This window comes from Acinonyx jubatus, chromosome C2 (genome assembly GCF_027475565.1).
Source record: "Acinonyx jubatus isolate Ajub_Pintada_27869175 chromosome C2, VMU_Ajub_asm_v1.0, whole genome shotgun sequence".
In the NCBI taxonomy this organism is placed as follows: domain Eukaryota; kingdom Metazoa; phylum Chordata; class Mammalia; order Carnivora; family Felidae; genus Acinonyx; species Acinonyx jubatus.
The window spans coordinates 3159420-3179515 of record NC_069384.1 but is presented as its reverse complement, the minus strand read 5'-3'; the positions used below and the strand labels follow the sequence as shown (position 1 = coordinate 3179515).

General features: G+C 52.6%; 1 protein-coding gene across 6 annotated transcripts in view; it reads left to right on the top strand.

Moving 5' to 3' along the window:
• PKNOX1 (PBX/knotted 1 homeobox 1) overlaps positions 1-20096 on the top strand; it is a 57492-nt gene that overhangs the window by 28110 nt on the left and 9286 nt on the right. For 5 of the 6 annotated variants that reach the window (XR_008297499.1, XM_053220513.1, XM_053220511.1 and 2 more), the window contains 6 exons: positions 1176-1303; positions 4076-4247; positions 6012-6182; positions 10453-10552; positions 11491-11588; positions 17908-18036. Coding sequence is in view for 5 of the 6 variants with exons in the window: in XM_053220513.1 (XP_053076488.1) it covers positions 1176-1303; positions 4076-4247; positions 6012-6182; positions 10453-10552; positions 11491-11588; positions 17908-18036 (798 nt within the window). In the remaining variant the exon portion in view is untranslated. The remainder of the gene's footprint in view (positions 1-1175; positions 1304-4075; positions 4248-6011; positions 6183-10452; positions 10553-11490; positions 11589-17907; positions 18037-20096) is intronic. The other variant, XM_053220514.1, reaches the window with a different exon arrangement.

The window sequence follows — 20096 nt, the reverse complement described above, 5'->3', positions numbered from 1 at the left end:
AATCTGCTCCTGGATAATTACAAGTTTACTGCAGCAATTTAGGGTTTTTTTTTAAATGTTTATTTTGAGAGCAAGTGAGTGCATGGTGCGGGGTGGCGGGGGTGGGGGTGGGGAGATGGGGTGGGGGTGGGGGAGACGGGGGAGGAGCAGAGAGGGAGAGAGACCAGAGAATCCTAAGCAGGCTCCGTGCTGTCAGCACAGACTTGTGCTTGGGACTCCATCTAACAACTGAGATCATGACCTGAGCCGAAAGCGGGAGTCGGATGCTTAACTGACCGAGCCCCCCAGAGCCCCCCAGCAAGTTGGAATTTTTTTCTGTAAACTGAATTCTTTATGTTTAAGGATTTAAAGACTTTTCACCTAAGTTACAAACCAAAATAGCTGGTTTAAAGCAATTTACATTTATTTATTTATTTACTTTTGAGAGACAGAAAGAGACAGTGCAAGTGGGGAGAGGCAGAGAAGAGAAGGAGACACAGAATCCAAAGCAGGCTCCAGGCTCTGAGCCATCAGCACAGAGCCCGACGCGGGGCTCGAACTCACAAACCGTGGGATCGTGACCTGAGCCAAAGTTGGAGGCTCAAACAGTTGAGCCACCCAGGCGCCCCTTAGTTTAAAGCAGTTTAAATGATAATATCTAGACGCTATTTCTTTAAACACCGCCAGTCTTTACTTTCTAAATACAGTGACTTTTTTTCCCAAACGTTTATAGATGACGTATTCCTGAAATTTAAGAATAGATAGGGGAGAGTTTCAGCCCTGCCATGACTACGTTTGTTTTCGTGACAAGATAGAAAGAGTTTGGACTGTTTGTTTCTACCTCTCAAGCTGTGATGTTGCTCAGTGTGAGGGTTTAGGGCAGGAAGAGACACACACAGTAAGGTGACTTAATCCCCTCGGCACTCTGGAGGTGGCATATTTTTTGAAAATCACACGCAGTTCACAGATATCGGCCCTCAGTTTTCAAGATGATTTGGAAACTCAACCTTTGTTTTAGCCATTTGCAAAACGTGTCAGACTCAAAGGAGGTTTGTTGGTGGTAATTTTGATGGATTCTCGCCAGCCATCCAACTGTCTCCCACTTTACCAGTCCTCTTGTTTCTGCTTGAGAAGAGAATACTTAGTAGCAGTTTACTTTGTGTTTAGTAACAAAAACTCTCCTCCTCCTTTCACAGATGCAAGTAGTAACAGAGTTAAAAACGGAGCAAGATCCCAACTGCTCTGAACCGGATGTGGAAGGAGTGAGCCCTCCCCCGGCGGGCTCCCAGACGCCAATGGACGCAGACAAGCAGGCCATTTATAGGTAGCGATGAGATGCGATGCGCGTGGGTTTTAGTAGGGGTAAGAGGAGCAGAGAAACTTGGTAAATGGAATATGCTGGAGCTGGCAGCTAGGCAGAGCTTTGGGTATGGTGTGATGACCACTAGGGTGAGCAGTTTCTCGAATTAAGATGTTATTCCTACTACCTTAAAAAAAAGTTTTGGAATCTAAATCTGTATTTTAGTCAACCCTGCAAGAAGAAATCTTCAAGCCCAGACAATTCTACTGGGGAATCCTACCAAAAATAAAGAAGAAAAAAACAGCAAGTCTACACAGTCTCTTCCAGAAAAAGGAAGAGGGGAGGCTTTCCAACTCAGCTTACGAATTGAGCATCACTGTGATACTAAAGCCACACACAATACAGAAAGGAAAAGTACACACCAGTGCGCCTCACGAACTTGCACGTAAAAATAGTTAATCCAGTATTAACAAATGAAATTCAGTGACGTATAAAAAGAATCACCTGCAGTGACCAAGTAGAGTTTATCCCAGGAACTCAAGACTGATTCACTAGTCAAAGCTCAACCAGTGAGACCCACAACACGCTCGTATCGGTTGACACAGAAAAGTCAACAGCTAATTATGGTTAAAAGCTGTCAGCGAAGTGGTAATAGAGGGAAACTTTCCTAGCCTGATGAAGGGCAACCTCCAAAAATCTATAGTTCTCATTATGTTTAGTGGCCAATGACTGTTTTCTGTAAGATTGGGAATAAGGCAGAGATGTCCACTCGGCCTCCCCCTGTTCAGTACTGTAATGGAAGTCATAGCCAGTGCAGTAAGGCAAGAAAAAGAAAGAAAAGGCATACCAGCTGAGAAAGGAAGAGAGAAAACTGGCTTTGTGCACCAACAACACGATCGTCTACATCAAAAATCCCAAAGACTCCACCAAAAAATGTCCAGGACTGAGTTTAATAAGGTCACAGGTTACAAGGGCAACACACAGAAACAAATCCTATTTCTATACCAGTAATATACAATTGGAAACGGAAATTAGAAAGACGATACCGTTTACAAGAGCACCAAATCAGGTGTAAACCTAACAAAACACAGACCCTTGATGCTGGAAACTGTAAATGCTGACGCAAGCAATCAGAGAGAACCTAGGTGGTGGGGCATACCATACTCATGGATTGCAAGAGTCAGCACAGCATAGATGTCATTTCCCCTGAAATCCAGCTGCAGGGTTAGCACAATTGCGATTAAGGTCTCAGCGGGATATTTTTGTACATATAGATAAGCCAGTTCTAAATTTTACATGGCAGATGAAGGAACTAGACCAGCTAAGACAGTGTTGAAGAGGAAGACTACAGTCGGGCTTCAAGGCTGACTCGGGTGTTACGGTAATGACGATGTCGTGACGCTGGTGAAGGGCTGGGATCAGCGTCACTGATAGTCCAGAAGTAGGTGTACGAAAACATGATTTACGTGACCTTCGCAAAGGTGCCAACACAGTTTGGTGGAGTGGAGGCAGCCCCTCCCACAAACAGTGTTGGAACAGTTAGACGTTCACCTGCTGGAAGAAGACCCTTGACCTCATCTCACGTTTTATACAGAAGTTGCCTCAAGATGGGGCATAGATCTCAGTGTAAAACTTGCAACTGGAGAACTGGTCTCTCCACACAGTGGAGTGTCGTGCAGCCATAAAAAGGAATGGCGTGCCAACACGCGGTACAGCACTGACGGCCCTTGAAAGCGGTGTCGCTAAGTGAAGGAGGCTAGAGGCCAAAGGGCACGTATCCTGTGATTCCTTTTATCTATCTATCTATCTATCTATCTATCTATCTATCTGTTTATTTAATTTTTTATTTTTTAAAGTTTACATCCAAATTAGCTAGCATATAGTGCAGCAATGATTTCAGGAGTAGATTCCTTAGTGCCCCTCCCCCATTTAGCCCACCCACCTCCCACAACCCCTCCATCAACCCTCAGTTTGTTCTCCATGTTTATGAGTCTCTTCTGTTTTGTCCCCCTCCCTGTTTTTGTATTATTTTTGCTTCCCTTCCCTTATGTTCATCTGTTTTGTCTCTTAAAAGTCCTCATAGGCGTGAACTCATATGATTTTTGTCTTTCTCTGACTAATTTCACTTAGCATAATATCCTCCAGTTCCATCCACATAGTTGCAAATGACAAGATTTCATTCTTTTTTGATTGCCGAGTGATACTCCATTGTGTGTATATATATACCACATCTTCTTTATCCATTCATCCATCGATCGATGGACATTTGGGCTCTTCCCATACTTTGGCTGTTGTTGATAGCGCTGCTATAAACATGGGGATGCATGTGTCCCTTCGAAACAGCACGCCTGTATCCCTTGGATAAATGCCTAGTAGTGCAACTGCTGGGTCGTAGGGTAGTTCTGTTTTTAGTTTTTTGAGGAACCTCCACACTGTTTTCCAGAGTGGCTGCACCAGTTTGCATTCCCATCCGTGACTCTTTATACGAAGTGTCCAGAACTGGCGAATCCGTAGAGACAGACAGTAGATTAGCAGCGGCTTGGGCCTGGGGTTTGGGGGAAGATGGAGAGTGGCTGCTCATGACGATAGGGTTTCTTTGGGGGACGATGAGAATGTTATAAAATTGCCTTGGTGGTGAGTATAGTAAGCACCACTGAACTGTCCACTTTAGAGTGGATGTTGTTTCGTACAGGAACTGTCTCTCAGCCGCGCTGTTATATAAGCCAGTGCATACGTACATACTAAAATATTCTCCTGAAAATGTGGAACGTACATTTAAAATTTTTCTCCCCCTAGGCATCCACTATTTCCACTACTAGCTTTGTTGTTCGAAAAATGCGAACAGTCTACCCAGGGCTCAGAAGGCACGACCTCTGCCAGTTTTGATGTAGATATTGAAAATTTTGTAAGAAAGCAAGAGAAAGAAGGAAAACCCTTCTTTTGCGAAGACCCGGAAACCGACAATTTAGTAAGTAAAAGAAACGTTTTATTCTTACGTCTTATTGCTTCCCAGTTTCAAATGTGACCAATAAATTTTAAGCTTCCAATTAGAACTTTAGGATGTAGTTCTGCTAAAGGGGAGCATCATACAGTTCGTGAAATAGCTTCCTGTACCTGTGACCTCAGTGTCCCCACGTCGTCCAGCTTCTCCAGTGACCTCATGTAAGAACCCGAGGAGAGGACCTGAGCCTGCATCGCAAGGGGCCGGGGACCCACTTCTCTCCTCAACATTTGTAACGTCCCCCGGAGTCGGCGTGCTCACGCGCTGGGCTGCTCGGGCAGCATGTCTGGGCCCCGCTTCTGTTCTTGGCCTCTCCCTGGTCACGGACACACAACCTTCTTCTCCGAGACAGACGGACCTCATGCTCAGTCTTGAGGCTGGTATTTGTGTTGGGAGGCAGGGCTGTACGTGCGCTCGGGGAGGCCCGTGAACGGAGCGAGGCAGGCTTACCAGAGGGCTCCCAGGCTCCCCGCTGCTTCCCTCGGCCTTTCTGCTCGGAGCCAGTTGGTCTCACCTTGGCGCCCTCCTTCCAGCTCCGGCCCCGAGGTTCAAGGTTGTGTGTGCTTTCTCAAGGGAGCGGACACTTTGTTGGAGTGAACGTCAGTGCCGGACCCAGAGGGAGCGGGCCCCGTCCGTGCTGGTGGAGAGCCGTTAGCCTGTGGCCGGGGGCCTGCCCCTTCACCGGGTTTCCTTGGAGCACCCTAACTCCCAGCCCCGAGCCCTAGTCAGGGCCCTTAGCAGCAGAAAAGCATCCTTAGAAAAGTTTTTCCTGAATAAATTGCCCGCAGCTTTGTTGCTCTTTAAGTTTCTCATTATACATTCAGCCCTCACTGCCTAATGGATTTTGTGATGAGTTGTCCGACCTCGAGTAAGTCTCCTCATCTTTGAAATGGGACTAGCAGCGCCCGCCCTCTTGGGGTGAGACTCAGAAGCTCTCTCTGCCTCTGAATCTCTGTCATACAGCCATCAGTGCGTGGGCCGCGGGTACAGCCAGAGTGGCCCCGGGCTCTCCTGACCGGTGTTCGAGCACAGGGCCTGGCAGAGTTTGGTTCGTGGTCACTCTCGGTCCACAGATACATGTGAATTACTGCCACCCAGGTCACAGGGGGAGGGGCTGGGCTCCGGGTTGTGGATTCCCGGCAAGTGGTGGTTTCCATCTGAGGCCGCTGTCTACTGCTGTGGGGCAGGTGACTCCAGAACTTAGTGACTTGACACAGTCACTGTAAAACTTTTGGGAAAATCGTAAAAGCCCGCATCTGGCACTGGGCGGGGAGTTCTCGGGCTCGACACCGAAAGCACAATCCGTAAAGGGCAGAGTCGGTTAACTGGGGTTTTGTCCAAATGAAGAGCTGCCTATGCGGTGGGCATGGACTCCTCCCTGTTTGCAGACGAAGAAGTGGGAGGTAAGCACCTCACTGGCTGTGATGCGGGTCGGCCGTGGGGCCGGGCCGAGGCCCTGCTGTCTCCCGCTGCAGCGACTCCCCGAGGGCGGCCCTGGGACCATCTGGGTCCCCACACACCGGATGCAGCTGAAGTACGGAAGGTCAGCGGCGCCGGGGTGACTTACTGTTTGGCCTGATTTCTGACGTCACTCCCCTTGTGTCCCCGGTGGTGCAGACAGTCGTGGCGACGTGGCTCGGGCCAGTCACGGAGCGGTCCTGTGCTGGTGACACCAACGGCCGCTGTGCTCCTGCCTGCTTGTCTGAGAGCCTTCGTTGTCTCTGCTTCTAGATGGTGAAAGCAATCCAGGTTTTGCGCATTCATCTTCTTGAGCTGGAAAAGGTTAACGAGCTCTGCAAAGACTTCTGCAGTCGCTATATTGCTTGTCTAAAGACGAAAATGAACAGTGAGACCCTCCTGAGCGGGGAGCCTGGAAGCCCGTACTCCCCCGTCCAGTCCCAGGTATTTACGTACGTTTGGGCCCCGCTCTGCTCCTCGGTTACCGTCCTGTCCGCAAGGGGACGGACGGCTGCTCGTCACTGTCAGTCTGGAGACCGACAGCCCTTTGAGAACGTCTGGGCTGTCTACGGCCGTCCTGCCCAGAGAGGTTTCTAGATCTCTGAGCCTGACCTGGGCTGGCAGTGAATTCCCTCAAGCCCTAAAGACAGTCCCTCCGGGCATCACGCAGCCACTGAAGTGAGGCCTCGGTCTGTGTACCGTGCCCTGGATCCCATCCTTCTGGGGGATAGAGTACCGTTCACTTGTTTCCTTCTTTTTTAAAATATGTTTTTTGTTCATTATTTCTTAAAATTGTGGTAAGGTACACATGTCATAAATGTGCCATCTTAACCATTTAAAAATTTGTTTTAACGTTTTAATTTATTTTTGAGACAGAGACCGTGTATGAGTGGGGGAGGGGCAGAGAGAGAGAGGGAGACCCAGAATCCCAAGCGGGCTCCAGGCTCCGAGCTGTCAGCACAGAGCCCGACGCGGGGCTCGAACTCGTGAACCGTAAGCTCACGACCTGAGCCGAAGTCGGCCCTCAACCGGCCGAGCCCCCCAGGTGCCCCTCATCGTAACCGTTTTTACGTGCACAGGTCCGTGGCTGAAGCACGTCCACACTGTCGTGCCACCGTCCCCGCCCTCCGTCTCCAGAACTTCCCACGTTCTCAAACTGGAAGCCTGTCCCTGTTAACTACTAACTCCCCCTTCTCCCCTCCGCAGTCCCTGGCTCCCACCATTCTACTTTCTGTGTCTATGGATTTGATTCGTCTGGGCACCTGATGTAAGGGAAATCCTACAGTATTTGTCCTTCTGTGTTTGGCGTATTTTGCGGAGCGCAGTGGCCTCAAGGTCCACCCACAGGAAGCACTGGTGCCCTTGAGCCGTTCTGGTGGCAGGCGGTGGTCCGTGCGGTCGTAATCTGCACTTCCCTGATGGCTGACGGCGCCGACATCTTTCCGTGGGCTTAGTTGCCATCTGGAGATCTCTGGTAGAATGTCTGCTCGTGTCTTTTGCCCGTTTTCTAGGGTTTTTTTAACTGTTGTTTTGAGAGTATTCTAGATACGAGTCTCTTATTGGCTATGTGGTTTGTAAATATTTTCTCCCAAGTCCGTGGCTGATCTTTTCATCCTCTTCCCAGGGTCTTTTGCAGAACAAACATTTTAAATTCTGATCAAGTCCCACGTATCAGCTCTTCCTTTGATGAGCTGTGCTTCTGGTGGTGAGTCTGAGAACTCTGCCGAGCCCTGGAGCCCCAAGATTTTCTCCAGTCCTTTTTCTGCAAGCTGTGTGTTTCACACTCAGGTCCACCACCCATCTTGAGTTAACTCTTGTACGAAGTGTGAGGGTTTAGGTGGAGGCTGTTTCCGGAAGTTCCTCCGTTGAGTTGCTTTTGTGACACTGTCACAATGTCGGTCTGTTTGTGTCTGTCTGTTTCTGTCCCCTCTGTTGTCACACTGCTGGATGTATTCCCACCGTGTAGCTGTGGTTACTGGAGCTATTTGGTAAGTCTCAGATCGGGGTGGACTGTATCGTCCCCCTTTATTCTTCTTTCTCAAAATGGTTTTAGTTATTCTAGTTCCTCTCCGTGTAAATTTTGAAGTGATCTTGTCTGTATCTACAAAACAACGTTACTGAGATTTTGACAGGAATGGCATTAAGCCCGTGTATCGTTTCGGGGCAAATCGGCATCTTTCCTGTGTTGGCTCTTCTGGTCCGCAGACATGATATGTCTCTCCATTTATTTACTCTTCTGTGATTTTTTCATCAGCGTTTTGTAAGTTTGTCTTATAAGTCCTACACGTGTGTTTTTAGAATTACACCTGAGTATTTTTTTGAGCAATCATAAATGGTATTCTAGCTTTGACTTCAGTGTCCCGACTAGTATTTAGAAATATAATTGATTTTTGTGTGTCTGTCTCGTATCCTGTGACCTTGCGGAACTCACTTGTTAGTCCTAGGAGGTCCTTCTCATAGATTCCTTAGGATTTCCTACTTGTTAAGTTGTATCATCTGCAGATAGGAATAGTCCGTTCCTTCCTTCTTGATCTATATGCTTTTTATTTCCTTGTCTTACCTTGCTGCATTGTCTAGAACATCCAGTGCTATGTCGAATACAGTTGGTGGGAGTGGACGTCCTGCCCTGTTCCCAGTCTTAGGGGGAAAGCATTCTGCCTTCCAATGTTGTTTTGTTGTTTTTTTTTTTTTTTAATTTTTTTTTAACATTTATTCATTTTTGAGAGACAGAGTGCGGGTGAGGGAGGGGCAGAGAGAGAGGGAGACACAGACTCTGAAGCAGGCTCCAGGCTCTGGCTCTGAGCTGTCAGCACAGAGCCTGATGTGGGCCTTGAACCCACGAACCATGAGATCATGACCTGAGCTGAAGTCGGACACTCAACCGACTGAGCCGCTCAGGTGCCCTCGCCTTTCACTGTTAATTATAATTTTACTGGAAGATTTTTTTCTTGATGCTTTTCATAAAGTTGAGGAAGTTCCCCTCTATTCCTGTTTTTTTTTTTTTTTCCGGAGAGTTTTTTTTTTATTATGTTGAATTTTTTCAAATGCTTTCCCTGCATGAATTGATGTGATTATGTGATTTTTCTCCTTTCCTCTGTTAACATGGAGGTAGATCACATTACTTGATTTTTCGAATATTGAACAAGCCTCACATTCCTGGAATAAATACCACTTGGTCGCAGCACATTCTTTTTATATAGGTTCCCGAATTCTGTTTGCTGTATGTTGTGAGACGTTTGTGTGTCCATACTGATTGTGGTTTCTTTTTTGTTACAGTCTTTGCCAAGGTTTCGTATCAGAATAATACGACTTTACAAAATGAGATGAAGAGTATTCCCTCCTTTTCTGTTCTCTGGAAGTGATTATGTAGAATTGGTGTGAATTCTTCATTACGTGTTTGATAGAATTCTCCAGTGACGGTACTTGGACCTGGAGGTTTCTTTTCTGAGTTTTCGAGCTACAAATTCCGCGTCCGCAACAGTTACCGGGCTGTTGGGATGGTGTGTTTCGTGTTGGCTTCTGTCTAGACGTCAGATGTGTTTGTGCCCAGTTGTCGCCAGAGCCCCTCCCGCTGTCGGCATCTGCAGGCCCTGTGGTGCCCCCCCTCCCCCCGTCCCCTTCCTGGTGCTGGTAACTTGTCACCTCTCTTTTTTCCTGTCTTAGCAGGTTTGTCAGTATATTGATCTTTTCAGGGAACCAGCTCTTTTTTTCATTGGCTGTTCTCTGTTGTTTTTCTATTTTCAGTTTCATCGATTTCTGCTTTGATCTTTATTATTCCCTTCTTTCTGCTTGCTTTGGTTTCATTTTGTCCCTCTTCTTCTGGGTCCTTCATGTGGGAGCTTGGATATTTGATTTGGATGAATTAATTTTTATTCTAACCAAGTTCATGTGGCAGATGCTGTGTGTCCCTACCAAAGCTCGGACACGCACTCGGATCGGTGCGGCAGCCTGCAGAGTAATCGTCTTCGGGTTTTCGCACCGATGCCATCTAATCGCTCAAATACCTGCGTGCCGGTGGTGTGCCAGACCCTGTGCCTCGACGCCCGGCACAGAGCCCCCTTCCCGGCCACCTGCCCCAGCCGTCACAGCCCATTTGTACCTGACTTGGGATGGCTGGGATCTTGATGTGGTCTTACGCTCTTTCTGTGCAACCGGCTGGGGCCAGGCCCAGACCTAGCACTCTACGGACCTGAACACCCAGGGCGGGGGCGGGGGCGGGGGGCGGGGGGACGCCGATGTGCTCCGTGCTCTGGTGAGGGGACAGAGCTGGCCGCGGCCGCAGGTGACTCTCTGGCACCACGTGGAGCCTCCTGAGCCTGTGGCGTCCTCCGTATGGGGACTCTGGTTCTTGGAAAGCTCTAGAGTGAGCCAACGGAGTGGGAAGGCTGTGCGATGACCTTAGGTCCTCCCGGCCTTCCTCGTCACGCCTCCAGGGCTTGGAGGCGAGTCTGATATGATGAGGCAAAAGATGACCGTTTGGGAGCCAGGTCGAAGCTGGAATCTCGGTGCTGACGGTCGTATTTAATAGTGGGTCGGTCTGGGGGTCTCTTGGTTTGCAGATAAGGAAGGCGCGCCTTCCGGAAGGCTTGTCCTCTGCGTCTCTGTCTCGAGCACCTGGCCTTCACTGGTGGTGGCACCATGCCACTTGGTTTAAAGTTTTAAACGTGGCTTTTGTGTTTCCGCTCACTGCTCACCGTGTGTTTTTGACTCACAGCAGATTCAGAGTGCCATCTCAGGCACCCTCAGCCCCCAAGGAATCGTGGTGCCCGCATCCGCGCTGCAGCAGGGGAACGTCACCATGGCGACAGTGGCAGGTATGCCGACGGAGAAAAGGACACTCTTTCCTTGAGCTTTTGTGCAAGAGTCCTTTATATGAGAACGGAGAAGCCCGTCAGTGCAATTGCTGATTAACGCCAGTTCCTGAGACAGGGGTGGCAAGACTACACCTCTTAGAATTGGAGGCCCGTCTCTTGTTTTCATTCTCAGTAACAGATATTTTATGCAAGTTGTGCGTCCCTACCAAAAACTTTGGGGAAGAAGGGTTTTATATGGGAGTTGAAAATATATAGCAAAAACTGAGTTGTAATTTGCAGATAACGTAGTTTTTAATTGTACTCTTGGCAGCATCTGGGAAACCTTAAGTCGTGCCCTTAATGTTTGACAAGCAAACAAAACTCCCTCTTAGCCTTGGTGTTACTCGCACGGCAGAAATCATCGCGGGAAGGGGACAGAGTCTGCAGGTCCCTGGTGCGTCTCCAGCATCGCAGATACAAAGCCATCGTGAGGACGGAATCGGGGCGCGCAGGGCGGGGAGAAACCCTCACACGATAGTGCAAAGGGAAGCTTCCAAAGGAGGATGGAAGCACGTTCGAGCAACAAAATACTGCGATGAAAACTACTTAGCCCCCTTGGCCAAGTCCTTTAACATGTGCCGATTGTGGGGGAAATGGAGCAAAAGAAAGGGAATTGCAGCATCCACCCCGGCTGACGGCGCCCTAGCGATGGGACGCCTCGTTGCCCCTTGCCCAGTGCCCTGTCCCCCGCACCCCTCCCGGGGCGCGACTCATCCGGGAGGGTCGTTTTAATAGTTTATAGTGACAAGTCCGCCAGCGGGGTATTGATCATTCGACATGGCTTAAAAACCTCGTCAGACCAGAGATTTGTTTTCCTTTCATGATGTACGTTGAGTGTATTGAGAATGTGGTTTTCTATCACTGAGACTCAAGAGCGTTTTGATCTCTTCCTTCCTGAGGTGGCACGGTGTATCAGCCTGTCACGGTTGTCACTCCTCAAGGCCAGGTGGTGACACAAGCCCTGTCGCCCGGCACCATCAGGATCCAGAACTCCCAGGTGCGTGTGCCATTCCTGGGGGAGGGCTTGGGGGCGAGCGGGGCCATGCGGGCACGGGAGAGCCAGGCGTGGGTGTTCCTCTGCCTGAAGACCGTGCCAGTCCCCAGTTCAGCTCAGTGTCAGCCCCGTTTCTTGTTTTACTCCCCGTTTCCTTTACCGTAAGAAAGTTGCAAAGTCCAGAAAGTCCGAAGGAGCGGCAGAAAGGTCCTCCATAACCCCTTCCCTGGAGCAACCCCGTTGTCCAATTTAGCATCGGGTGGTGTAGTTGTCTCTGGGTCCGGAGACTTGAGGCAGTGTAGACGCCCTCTTCCCGCCCCCGTGGAGGTTCACAGCGGACCCAGCAGGCAGGTCTTTCAGACCCTGCAGAGGCCTTCCTGCTGAGCACCTGATGGGCCAGAGCACCGCTTCAGGCTCGCCCTCGGGTGGCCGGTGGGGTGGCCAGGGTGCCTGCTTCACATCCGCCCACCCACCGGAGGGGAGAGCTGAGCGGGGGCTGCCCCTCCCCCGCTCCAAGGCGCCCAGTGAGGCACCACCCCCCACTTGGCCCCCCGCCTCCTGGGGAACACCAGCTGCGAGAGCACAGGAGGCCACCTCAGGGGCAGAAGCAGCAGGTGGAAATGCTGTTACGCGCTGTGACCTTGCAGTCGACCTACGCCCTCTGTGCCTTTGTGGTAGGGGAGGCTGAACTTGGTGGACTGCCCGCCCGCTTTAAGTTGTGGAGACACACACACACACACACGCACACACACACGTACACGTACAGTCTTATTATTTACACGCAGCTCGGTTTAAGTCAGAAAGACCACGTTTCTGTTAGCAGCTCACACTAAGAACGTAGATTCGTTGTTTCCTGGAAGCACGGATGTTTCCTGCAGCCTTACTGACAACTGGCAGCCCAGCCTTGGAGACGTTCGTGTTTCCCTTACTCAGGTAGCAGATGCGAGAGGGCCTGGGCCCGGCCCATCCGGGACTTACCGCCTCTCACTTCACGGGCAGAGCTGGGCTGGGCTTGGGGGCCTTGTCATTGGGGCCCGCAAGGGGTAGAGGAGGAGCTAGACCCCAGCAGCATTGTCCCTGGGCTCCCCATCCAGCCCGCTGTCCCTGGAGCTCCCCTTGTGCCACAGCTGTGAACGCGGGCGGCGCCTGGTCGGCAGAGCGTGTCCCAGTGCCAGCATGAACCGCTCTTAGAGAAAGACACCTTAGAGTCCGCTGCCTCCCTTCTGGAGAAGAGGTTTATTTGTCCCGATGCTTAAGAAGGAAGTTGCTGCTTAACTGAATTTTCTTAGACACACCGAGGACTAGTTTAACTACCAAATGTGTGTTTCAGCACAACCCCTTCTCACACAGACTCGCCTGTGATGCCCCCCAGCCCCATGAGGCGGGCTGGCGAACGCAGCCCCCTTTCTTGCTGCCTGTGAGCTGTTTCTGCTCCGGTCCTCGTGGCCCTGCAGCCCACCGTGTGCCTGTCCCCTCCCCGTCACCCTCCTCCATGTATGGCTTCTAGGTCAGCAGGGCTGGGAGGCCAGAGACACGGGCTGCCCGGGTTTCTGACGGAAGAGTGACCAGATTGACCGAGGGCTTGGGTGCAGGTGCTTTGGATGAGGTGGTGCATACGATTTTCTTTTTGTAGCTATTTGGGCTGCTCTGGGCTCCTTTCTTTTTCCTTTTTTGGGGGGTGGGGCTGGTTCTTTCTGGGCTGCAGATAATCAGGGTGACAACTTACCGATGACGGGGTCTGTTCTTGTGTTGGAAACTGTCACGGTCCGTTCGGTCACTGTCACGGCTCACGTGGTTGCTCTGGCCAGTATGACCCCCAGGTGAATCTCAGCGGCAGTGCGGTGGCCGTCACGGCTGAGCCCTCGTAACGCTCGCGCCCGTGCTGCCCCCTACCGCCCCGTCCTGCCCAGTGTCTGGCTGGGTCTCGGGTGCACACATGGGGGATTTTAACACGGCCACACTCGCCCAGGAGAGAGTCCGCCACCATGGGCTGCATTCTGACTTCATGCCCGTCAGGAGGTGGGATTTGCCCTCTTCGTAGGGCGTCTCTATGGAAAGGTGTTTATGCTTCTAAAAGTGTTTTTTTTTAATTTTTTAACATTTATTTGTTTTTGAGAGACAGAGAGAGACAGAGTATGAACAGGGGAGGAGCAGGGAGAGAGGGAGACACAGAATCCGAAACGGGCTCCAGGCTCCGAGCTGTCAGCACAGAGCCCGACGCGGGGCTCGACCCACGAACCGCGAGATCGTGACCTGAGCCGAAGTCGGATGCTTAACCGACGGAGCCACCCAGGCGCCCCTAAAAACATTTTTTTGAGAAAAGAGAAGTAACCAGGGGATTTCATTGATCTCCTCTCCTTTCCTGGGAGAGTCTATTTGTACGATCGTTATTTGTATATTTTAGGGTTTTGCTATTGGTTGGCCTGTGACAAGGTTTTTTGCCTCCATTCTACTGTTTAACTCACTTTGCTTTGATATAAATCAAGTTTATATCGAGCTGCGTGCCCAGCTCAGCGTCAAGGGTGCTGAGAGGCTTGGAGCAAACCGCCACCTTTCCCGCCCTCTGTTCCCGCCTCTCGTGTCAGGCACCTGCTTCCTGATCTTACAGTCATTCCTTCTGCTGGCTTCCTCCCCGTTTCTAAACACTAAGTCACCCCTTACACACCTGCTTTGGGCTCACTGTTGTGGCAGGAGCCCCTGCTCGCTCTGGCTTTCCCCCATCTTCCCTGTGTGTTTGGCCTTGTGGCCACACCCCTGCTCGGTGTTAATGTTACCCTGACTGTGTAAATACGGGTCTGTGCCGAGCTGAGTGTGTAACTGTGATCACAGCATTTTTCTGGGTCACGTGTTTGCTTCTGCCCGAGTGAACCGCTGCCTTGCTGAGTCCCCTGGCCGAGTGCTCATGGGGCCGTGGCTGACACCCTCGTGCTGATCCCCCTATGCCCTGCCTTCCAGAAGGCACATCGGAGCTGTGTGCCCCCAGAAGCTCTCCGTCTCCTGCTCGCAGGGGCTCATCTCTCTCTGGGCCAGGCACAGGGCATGTTCTTGAACTTTCCTTTGACATCACCTGCAGGAGTCCCCTCTCTTGGAGCGTGTACCCTCTGCTTTCTTAGCTTTATTCCCCACTTTGAAAACGTCCAGAGGAAATATGCTGGGAGGTACATTTTGTTGAGACTTTGCAAACCTGAGAATGACTTCATTTCGGTCTCGTGATGCAATCTGTGTCCAAGTGCAGCTCCGGGATGCAGATGACTGTCACCAGGGCTGGAGGCCACGGCGTCTCTGTGCCCTCGTGGCCACATTGCCTGGGGAAGAGGCCAGTGTCTTCTGTCTCCCGTCGGATGCTTCTCTCCTCCGTGCTGCTGCAGCGCAGTCCCACAACCTCGTGTCCTTGAGTCGGGGACGTGTGCTCGGAGTCTCCCGAGATGGCCCTGCCCCCTCCCCGGCACGCACAGTCTCTTTGTAGAGCCTTTGCTAACTGAGCATCGGACCCTCTGAACAGAGTCTCTGGACTTCCGTGTGTTTGTGCTCCCATTGTCTCGTTCTCAGAGACTTACTTTTCTCTCCGCACCACCCCCCCCCCCACCGCCTTCCGCCCCGTCCTCGAAGTTCAAAGTGTTCAGCAGAGCAGGGATTTTCCAGACCCTCCTCGGCCTCTGTGCTTTGCGTTGAAGCTCCCGTTTTTGGCCCAAGGGTGGCTGCAGTTGTCTTTAGCTTCTGTGTTCTCGCTCTTCCCCCTGTGCCTCAACGTTCGTTCCCGCTGGTGTCTGCTTTTTGTGATGGAGACTTTCATTTATTTTTAAAATTATTATCGATATTTTTATGTTTAATTTACATCCAAGTTAGTTAGCATGTGGTGCAGCGGTGATTTCAGGAGGAGATTCCCTAATGGCCCCTCCCCATTTAGCCCATCACCCCTCCCACAGCCCCTGTGGCAGCCCTCTGTTTGTCCTCTGTATTTACGAGTCTTTTCTGTTTTGTCCCCCTTCCTATTTTTATGTTATTCTGACTTCCCTTCGGTTCACCTGTTTTGTCTCTTAAAGTCCTCATACGGGTGAGGGCATACGATGTCTGTCTTTCTCTGCCCGACTAATTTCGTCAGCCCAGCCCTGTCCAGTTCCATGAGATGGAGGGTTTCAGATATTTGGGGACAGTTGCCTGTCCTCGGAACCTGAGCCGCTAGGAAGCCACTGGGTGCGTGTCGGGCGTGGGCCGCGGCAAGCGGGCCTCTCCGTTGGCCAGCCTCGGAGCGTCTTCTTCACTCGGTGACTCCAGAGAAGGACTCTCAGATTTCTCGCTCGGGGCACAGGCCTGGCGTCAGGGGCGGGGACGGGCTGGGGTCTCCCGTGTCGTGTGGAGGCTTTCCTTGCCCCTCACTCCCACCGTCCAGCTGCGCTCAACACGTCCTCCGTCTCCTGCGGGCTGGGGGACAGATGGGTCATCTGCGGAGAATGACGGGGAGGGTCCGGGGCTGTCTCTGCTTCTTGAGCAAACTTCCGGCCAGTTTCCTAGGCTTTTCACCCCCTCCTGTCTAGTCCCTGGCCTTGCTGGAGCCCCGCAGGGCCAGTGGCTGCTCTGTTCCGAGGCCCTCGGTCTGCTTCCTCATGCAGCCTCGCCGGCCCTCTCAGACCCCGTTGACGCCATCCGTGGGGTCCAGTCACACGGCCAGCTGTCACTTGGCCTTTTTTGAGCCCACAGTTGCTTCAGCCCTGCACAAGAAAAGCGACACTGAGCCCATGTCAAGCTTCATGAGGAACATTACACGTTAATTGAGACAAATAAGGCAGACAAGCTAAAGTTTGGCCCCTGGTGCCTGGGAACTCCTACTGGAAGTTCATTTCCCACTCTTCCCTGTGCACACGTAGGAGCACGGAGAGGGCGCTCGACACCACCCGCTTTCAGCCCCCGACAAGGAAACCCGTTTCCGAAAACTCTTATGGCCTGGATAATAATCTTTGGTTTTAAAATATTTTAGGTACAGTGTCTTAACGTATCCTTTAATTCTGTTTAGATGATATTGTTGAGGCTTTTAAAGAATGTATCCAAAGTGATATAAATCCAGAGGAAGCACAGATAATACGGTGACCTCTCCAAAATAAAGTTCCAAATCCTTTCTTTTTTTTCAAAAATTTTTAATTTTTATTTATTTTTGAGAGAGAGAGAGAGCACGAGCAGAGCAGGAGCAGAGAGAGAGGGAGACAGAATGCAAAGCAGGCTCCCGGCTCTGAGCTGTCAGCACAGAGCCCGACGTGGGGCTTAAACTCATGAACAGTGAGATCATGATTTGAGCCGAAGTTGGACGCTTAACCGACTGGGCCACCCAGGCGCCCCAAGTTCCAAATCCTTTAAACTGTGTCTGTGGGGGCGCCTGGGTGCCCCAGTCAGTTAAGCATCTAACTTCGGCTCAGGTCATGGTAAATCAACTGTGTCTATGAATGCATCATATTGAAGTTGATGTTCGTTTTCTTGTGGAGTCCGTTTCATACATAAGTTCTCAATTCAAGTGTAACAGTAGAGAGGTCTCTGCTGTGTGTGTGTGAGGCCCTGGTGAGTGGTGATCGCTTTCATCCCCTGCCCGTGTCGTGAACACTGATGACACCGTCCCCACGGGCGTGCTGGGCATCAGGTGCGGCGCCTGGGACCTGCTGGGGCCTGAGGCCTATCCTTACAGACATCAGATCTCTCTTTCGTTTGTGTGCAGGACATTCGCAGTGCCCTGCCCGTCCTTCCTTTTGAAAGGCAATGGACAGAGCGTGTTCCCTGCTCTCTGCAGGGGGTGGGGGCATCTGTCGTGGCTGCGGAGGCGTCTGGGCCACCGGCGGTCCCTCGTCCCTTACTCTGTGATGCTTCTGTCTGCTCCTGTGTGTGCCTTTGCCCCCTGCTCAGCCCACGGGCCGTCTCCAGCCCTCAAGCCTTCCTGCCCATTCTTGTTGATTGCCTGACCGCTCTCTCGGCTGGGAGAGCGGTGTTTTATCACGTCCCTTGCCAGAGGACACAAGGCGAAAACGGGCAGTGGATGAGAGGGCCGTGGGGTTGGCATGTCGACAGGGGAGTGACCCCGGGGAGCTGTTGGTGCCCGTGTCACCTGCCTCGCCAGATGAGGGGCCACTGACAGCGAGACAGCCGTGCCCGTGGCGATGATGCCCCGGGATCCTCCTCCCGCCCCGAATAGCCTGCACCCGCTCCAGTGCACGTGCCCCTGCTATCGACAAGTCATTTATCCGTAGATCTTTGGTTATTGTCTCCATCTGAAGTCCTGAGCCACTTGGATGTGTCATAATTTTCTGTGCTTTCTAACATTTTCTTTTCAATTGTTTAAAAGCTCCAGTTACAGTTAAACCAAGATCTCAGCATCTTGCATCAAGATGACGGCTCAGCTAAGAACAAAAGGGGCGTTTTGCCGAAGCATGCCACCAATGTGATGAGATCTTGGCTCTTTCAGCACATAGGGGTAAGAACGCAAGTGACCGCACCGCTAGCCGCACCCCCAGCTGCTTGCTTTCTGGTGCGCTTCCCACGAAAGATGTGCTGGTCTGCGCGAGCAGGCCCGGCGTGAAGTATCGGTCTTTTGTCGACCGTCTAAACGTCGGGGTGGAATACGGGGTGGAAGGAGGGTTACCAAAACCCGGAGGCCACCCCCTCAAGTGACTTAAACAGGAGGGCACCCCTGGTGAAAAGGGAATACTTCCAGCTCACGTCAATCCCGTGCGTGCGTGAGAGCCAGCTCCCCGTGAGTGATGACGGGGTGAGGTGGGGTGAGGTCAGTTAGGGAGGCGGGCAGGCAGAGGCTGGGTCGGGGCAAAGCCTGGGCAGACAGCGCGATGTCGCATGTATTGGACTTGAAAGGAAGAGGTGGGAAGGTCGAAGATCGCGATGTGGACGGAGGGGGGAGCACGTGACACAGAGTGGGGCCCACAGGCAGCACCAGCCCATCCACGTTGTGTGTGTGCGCCTGTTTCCTCCCCTGGGTCACGGCCACGTCGTCTCCGCAAGGTGTCCCCTCCCGGGAAGCACTTACTTGCTGCTCCGTTCAGCGGGGGACACCCTCAGCCCGCGTGCCCCTGAACCTGCGGGAGGCGTGTGGCCCGGAGCAGCTTCCAGGAGTGACCGCCCAGCCTGCTGGCCGGGACCAGGAGTGACCAGGTTGGCTTTCGGGGGAGCGTGTGGCGAGACCGAGGTGGGAAAGTGGACACCACGTGCTGCGTTAAGCCGCGTCCGGCGGAAGGAGGGGCCTTTGTGTAGGGAGGAGGGACAGGAGGTCGGGAGGTCCGGCAGGGAGCTGCCCGGAAGCCTCGGGAACCAGCTTCGTGGCCGGGTGCCTTCATCCCAGCTTGTTTTCTCTGGTGCACGCGCCCCCTGCCCCTGTGGCCCCAGCCTCCACGCAACCACATGGAGCGCCCCCGATCGCCGTGGCCGTGGTCTGGCTCTGCCCCTCTCCGTCACTGCCATGGGTGCCTGCTCGTGCCTTTGGCTGCCGCGGCCTCTTCCTCCCTGCCCCGTGCTCCCCGTCCACATCCCAGTGCGCCGTGCTTGTCCGCGAGGTGCCTGTGGGACCCAGGGCTCCTCGCGCCCTTTCCCTGCATCCACCGTTCGGGAAGCCCGCTGCCTGGGCCCGCGGCCTGCGTTTGTTCCCGGGACCGGTCTCCGTCCTCACCCCGGCTGTGAGCCACGAGGCCAGCGTCCATCTCGGTCATCCCGCGTCTTCTGGGGTTTGGCCCTTGCCGCGGCCGGGTGGCACCCCCTTTTCTCGGACTGGCGTCAGGCTCCCTACCCGGGAGGTGATGGTCCAAAGTAGCAGCCGGCTGGAGGCTTTGAACCGGCATGTGATGTCGCTGAGCAGTCGGGGCGGGGAGGGGGGCAGGACCCCTCTCCCTTTCCTGGAGGGAAGGCCCTGAGGGAGCCGGGCCCCTGCTTCCCTCCTGCTCTGCTGTCCTGTTCTCCGCTAGCTACCCCCGCCCGCAGGACACGGCAACACGGGTCAGAGAGGACAGTGCCGTCTCTGAGCGGCGTGGCCACACCTGGAAACGTGTCCCGAAAGGTTTCACGTCAAGAGGAGAGGTTTTATGGATGACGGGCACAGCGATGTTGGGTATCCCGACGCCAAGACTGGGCGTGGGGTTTAGGACACACCCGTCTGCCGGACCGTTACACAGCTGGTCAACTCGGCAGCGAGGGCTGGGGCGCCAGGAAGGTTCGGGCAGGTGGCAGGGACTGAGGGCGGGACCCACCCGCGTCTGAGCCCACTGTGATCTCACAGCCGATGCGTGGTCGTCACGCTACAGACAGGTGGTAGGGTCGGCATTTTTCTTTCAAGTTTCCTTTAACGCCGGAATGATTTGTGAAACAGCAAACCCTGTGACAAGGTCGAAGTAAAATGTTCCTTTATTTCCCCCCATGAAGCATTCTCTGTCTCTCTTGCCCTCGTGTCTCGGAAATCGCATCCTCTCCGGTGGTGTTCCCAATACGCTAGGATAGCGTTTTCTGCTGTATGATGGCTTTCTTTGTTTTTTG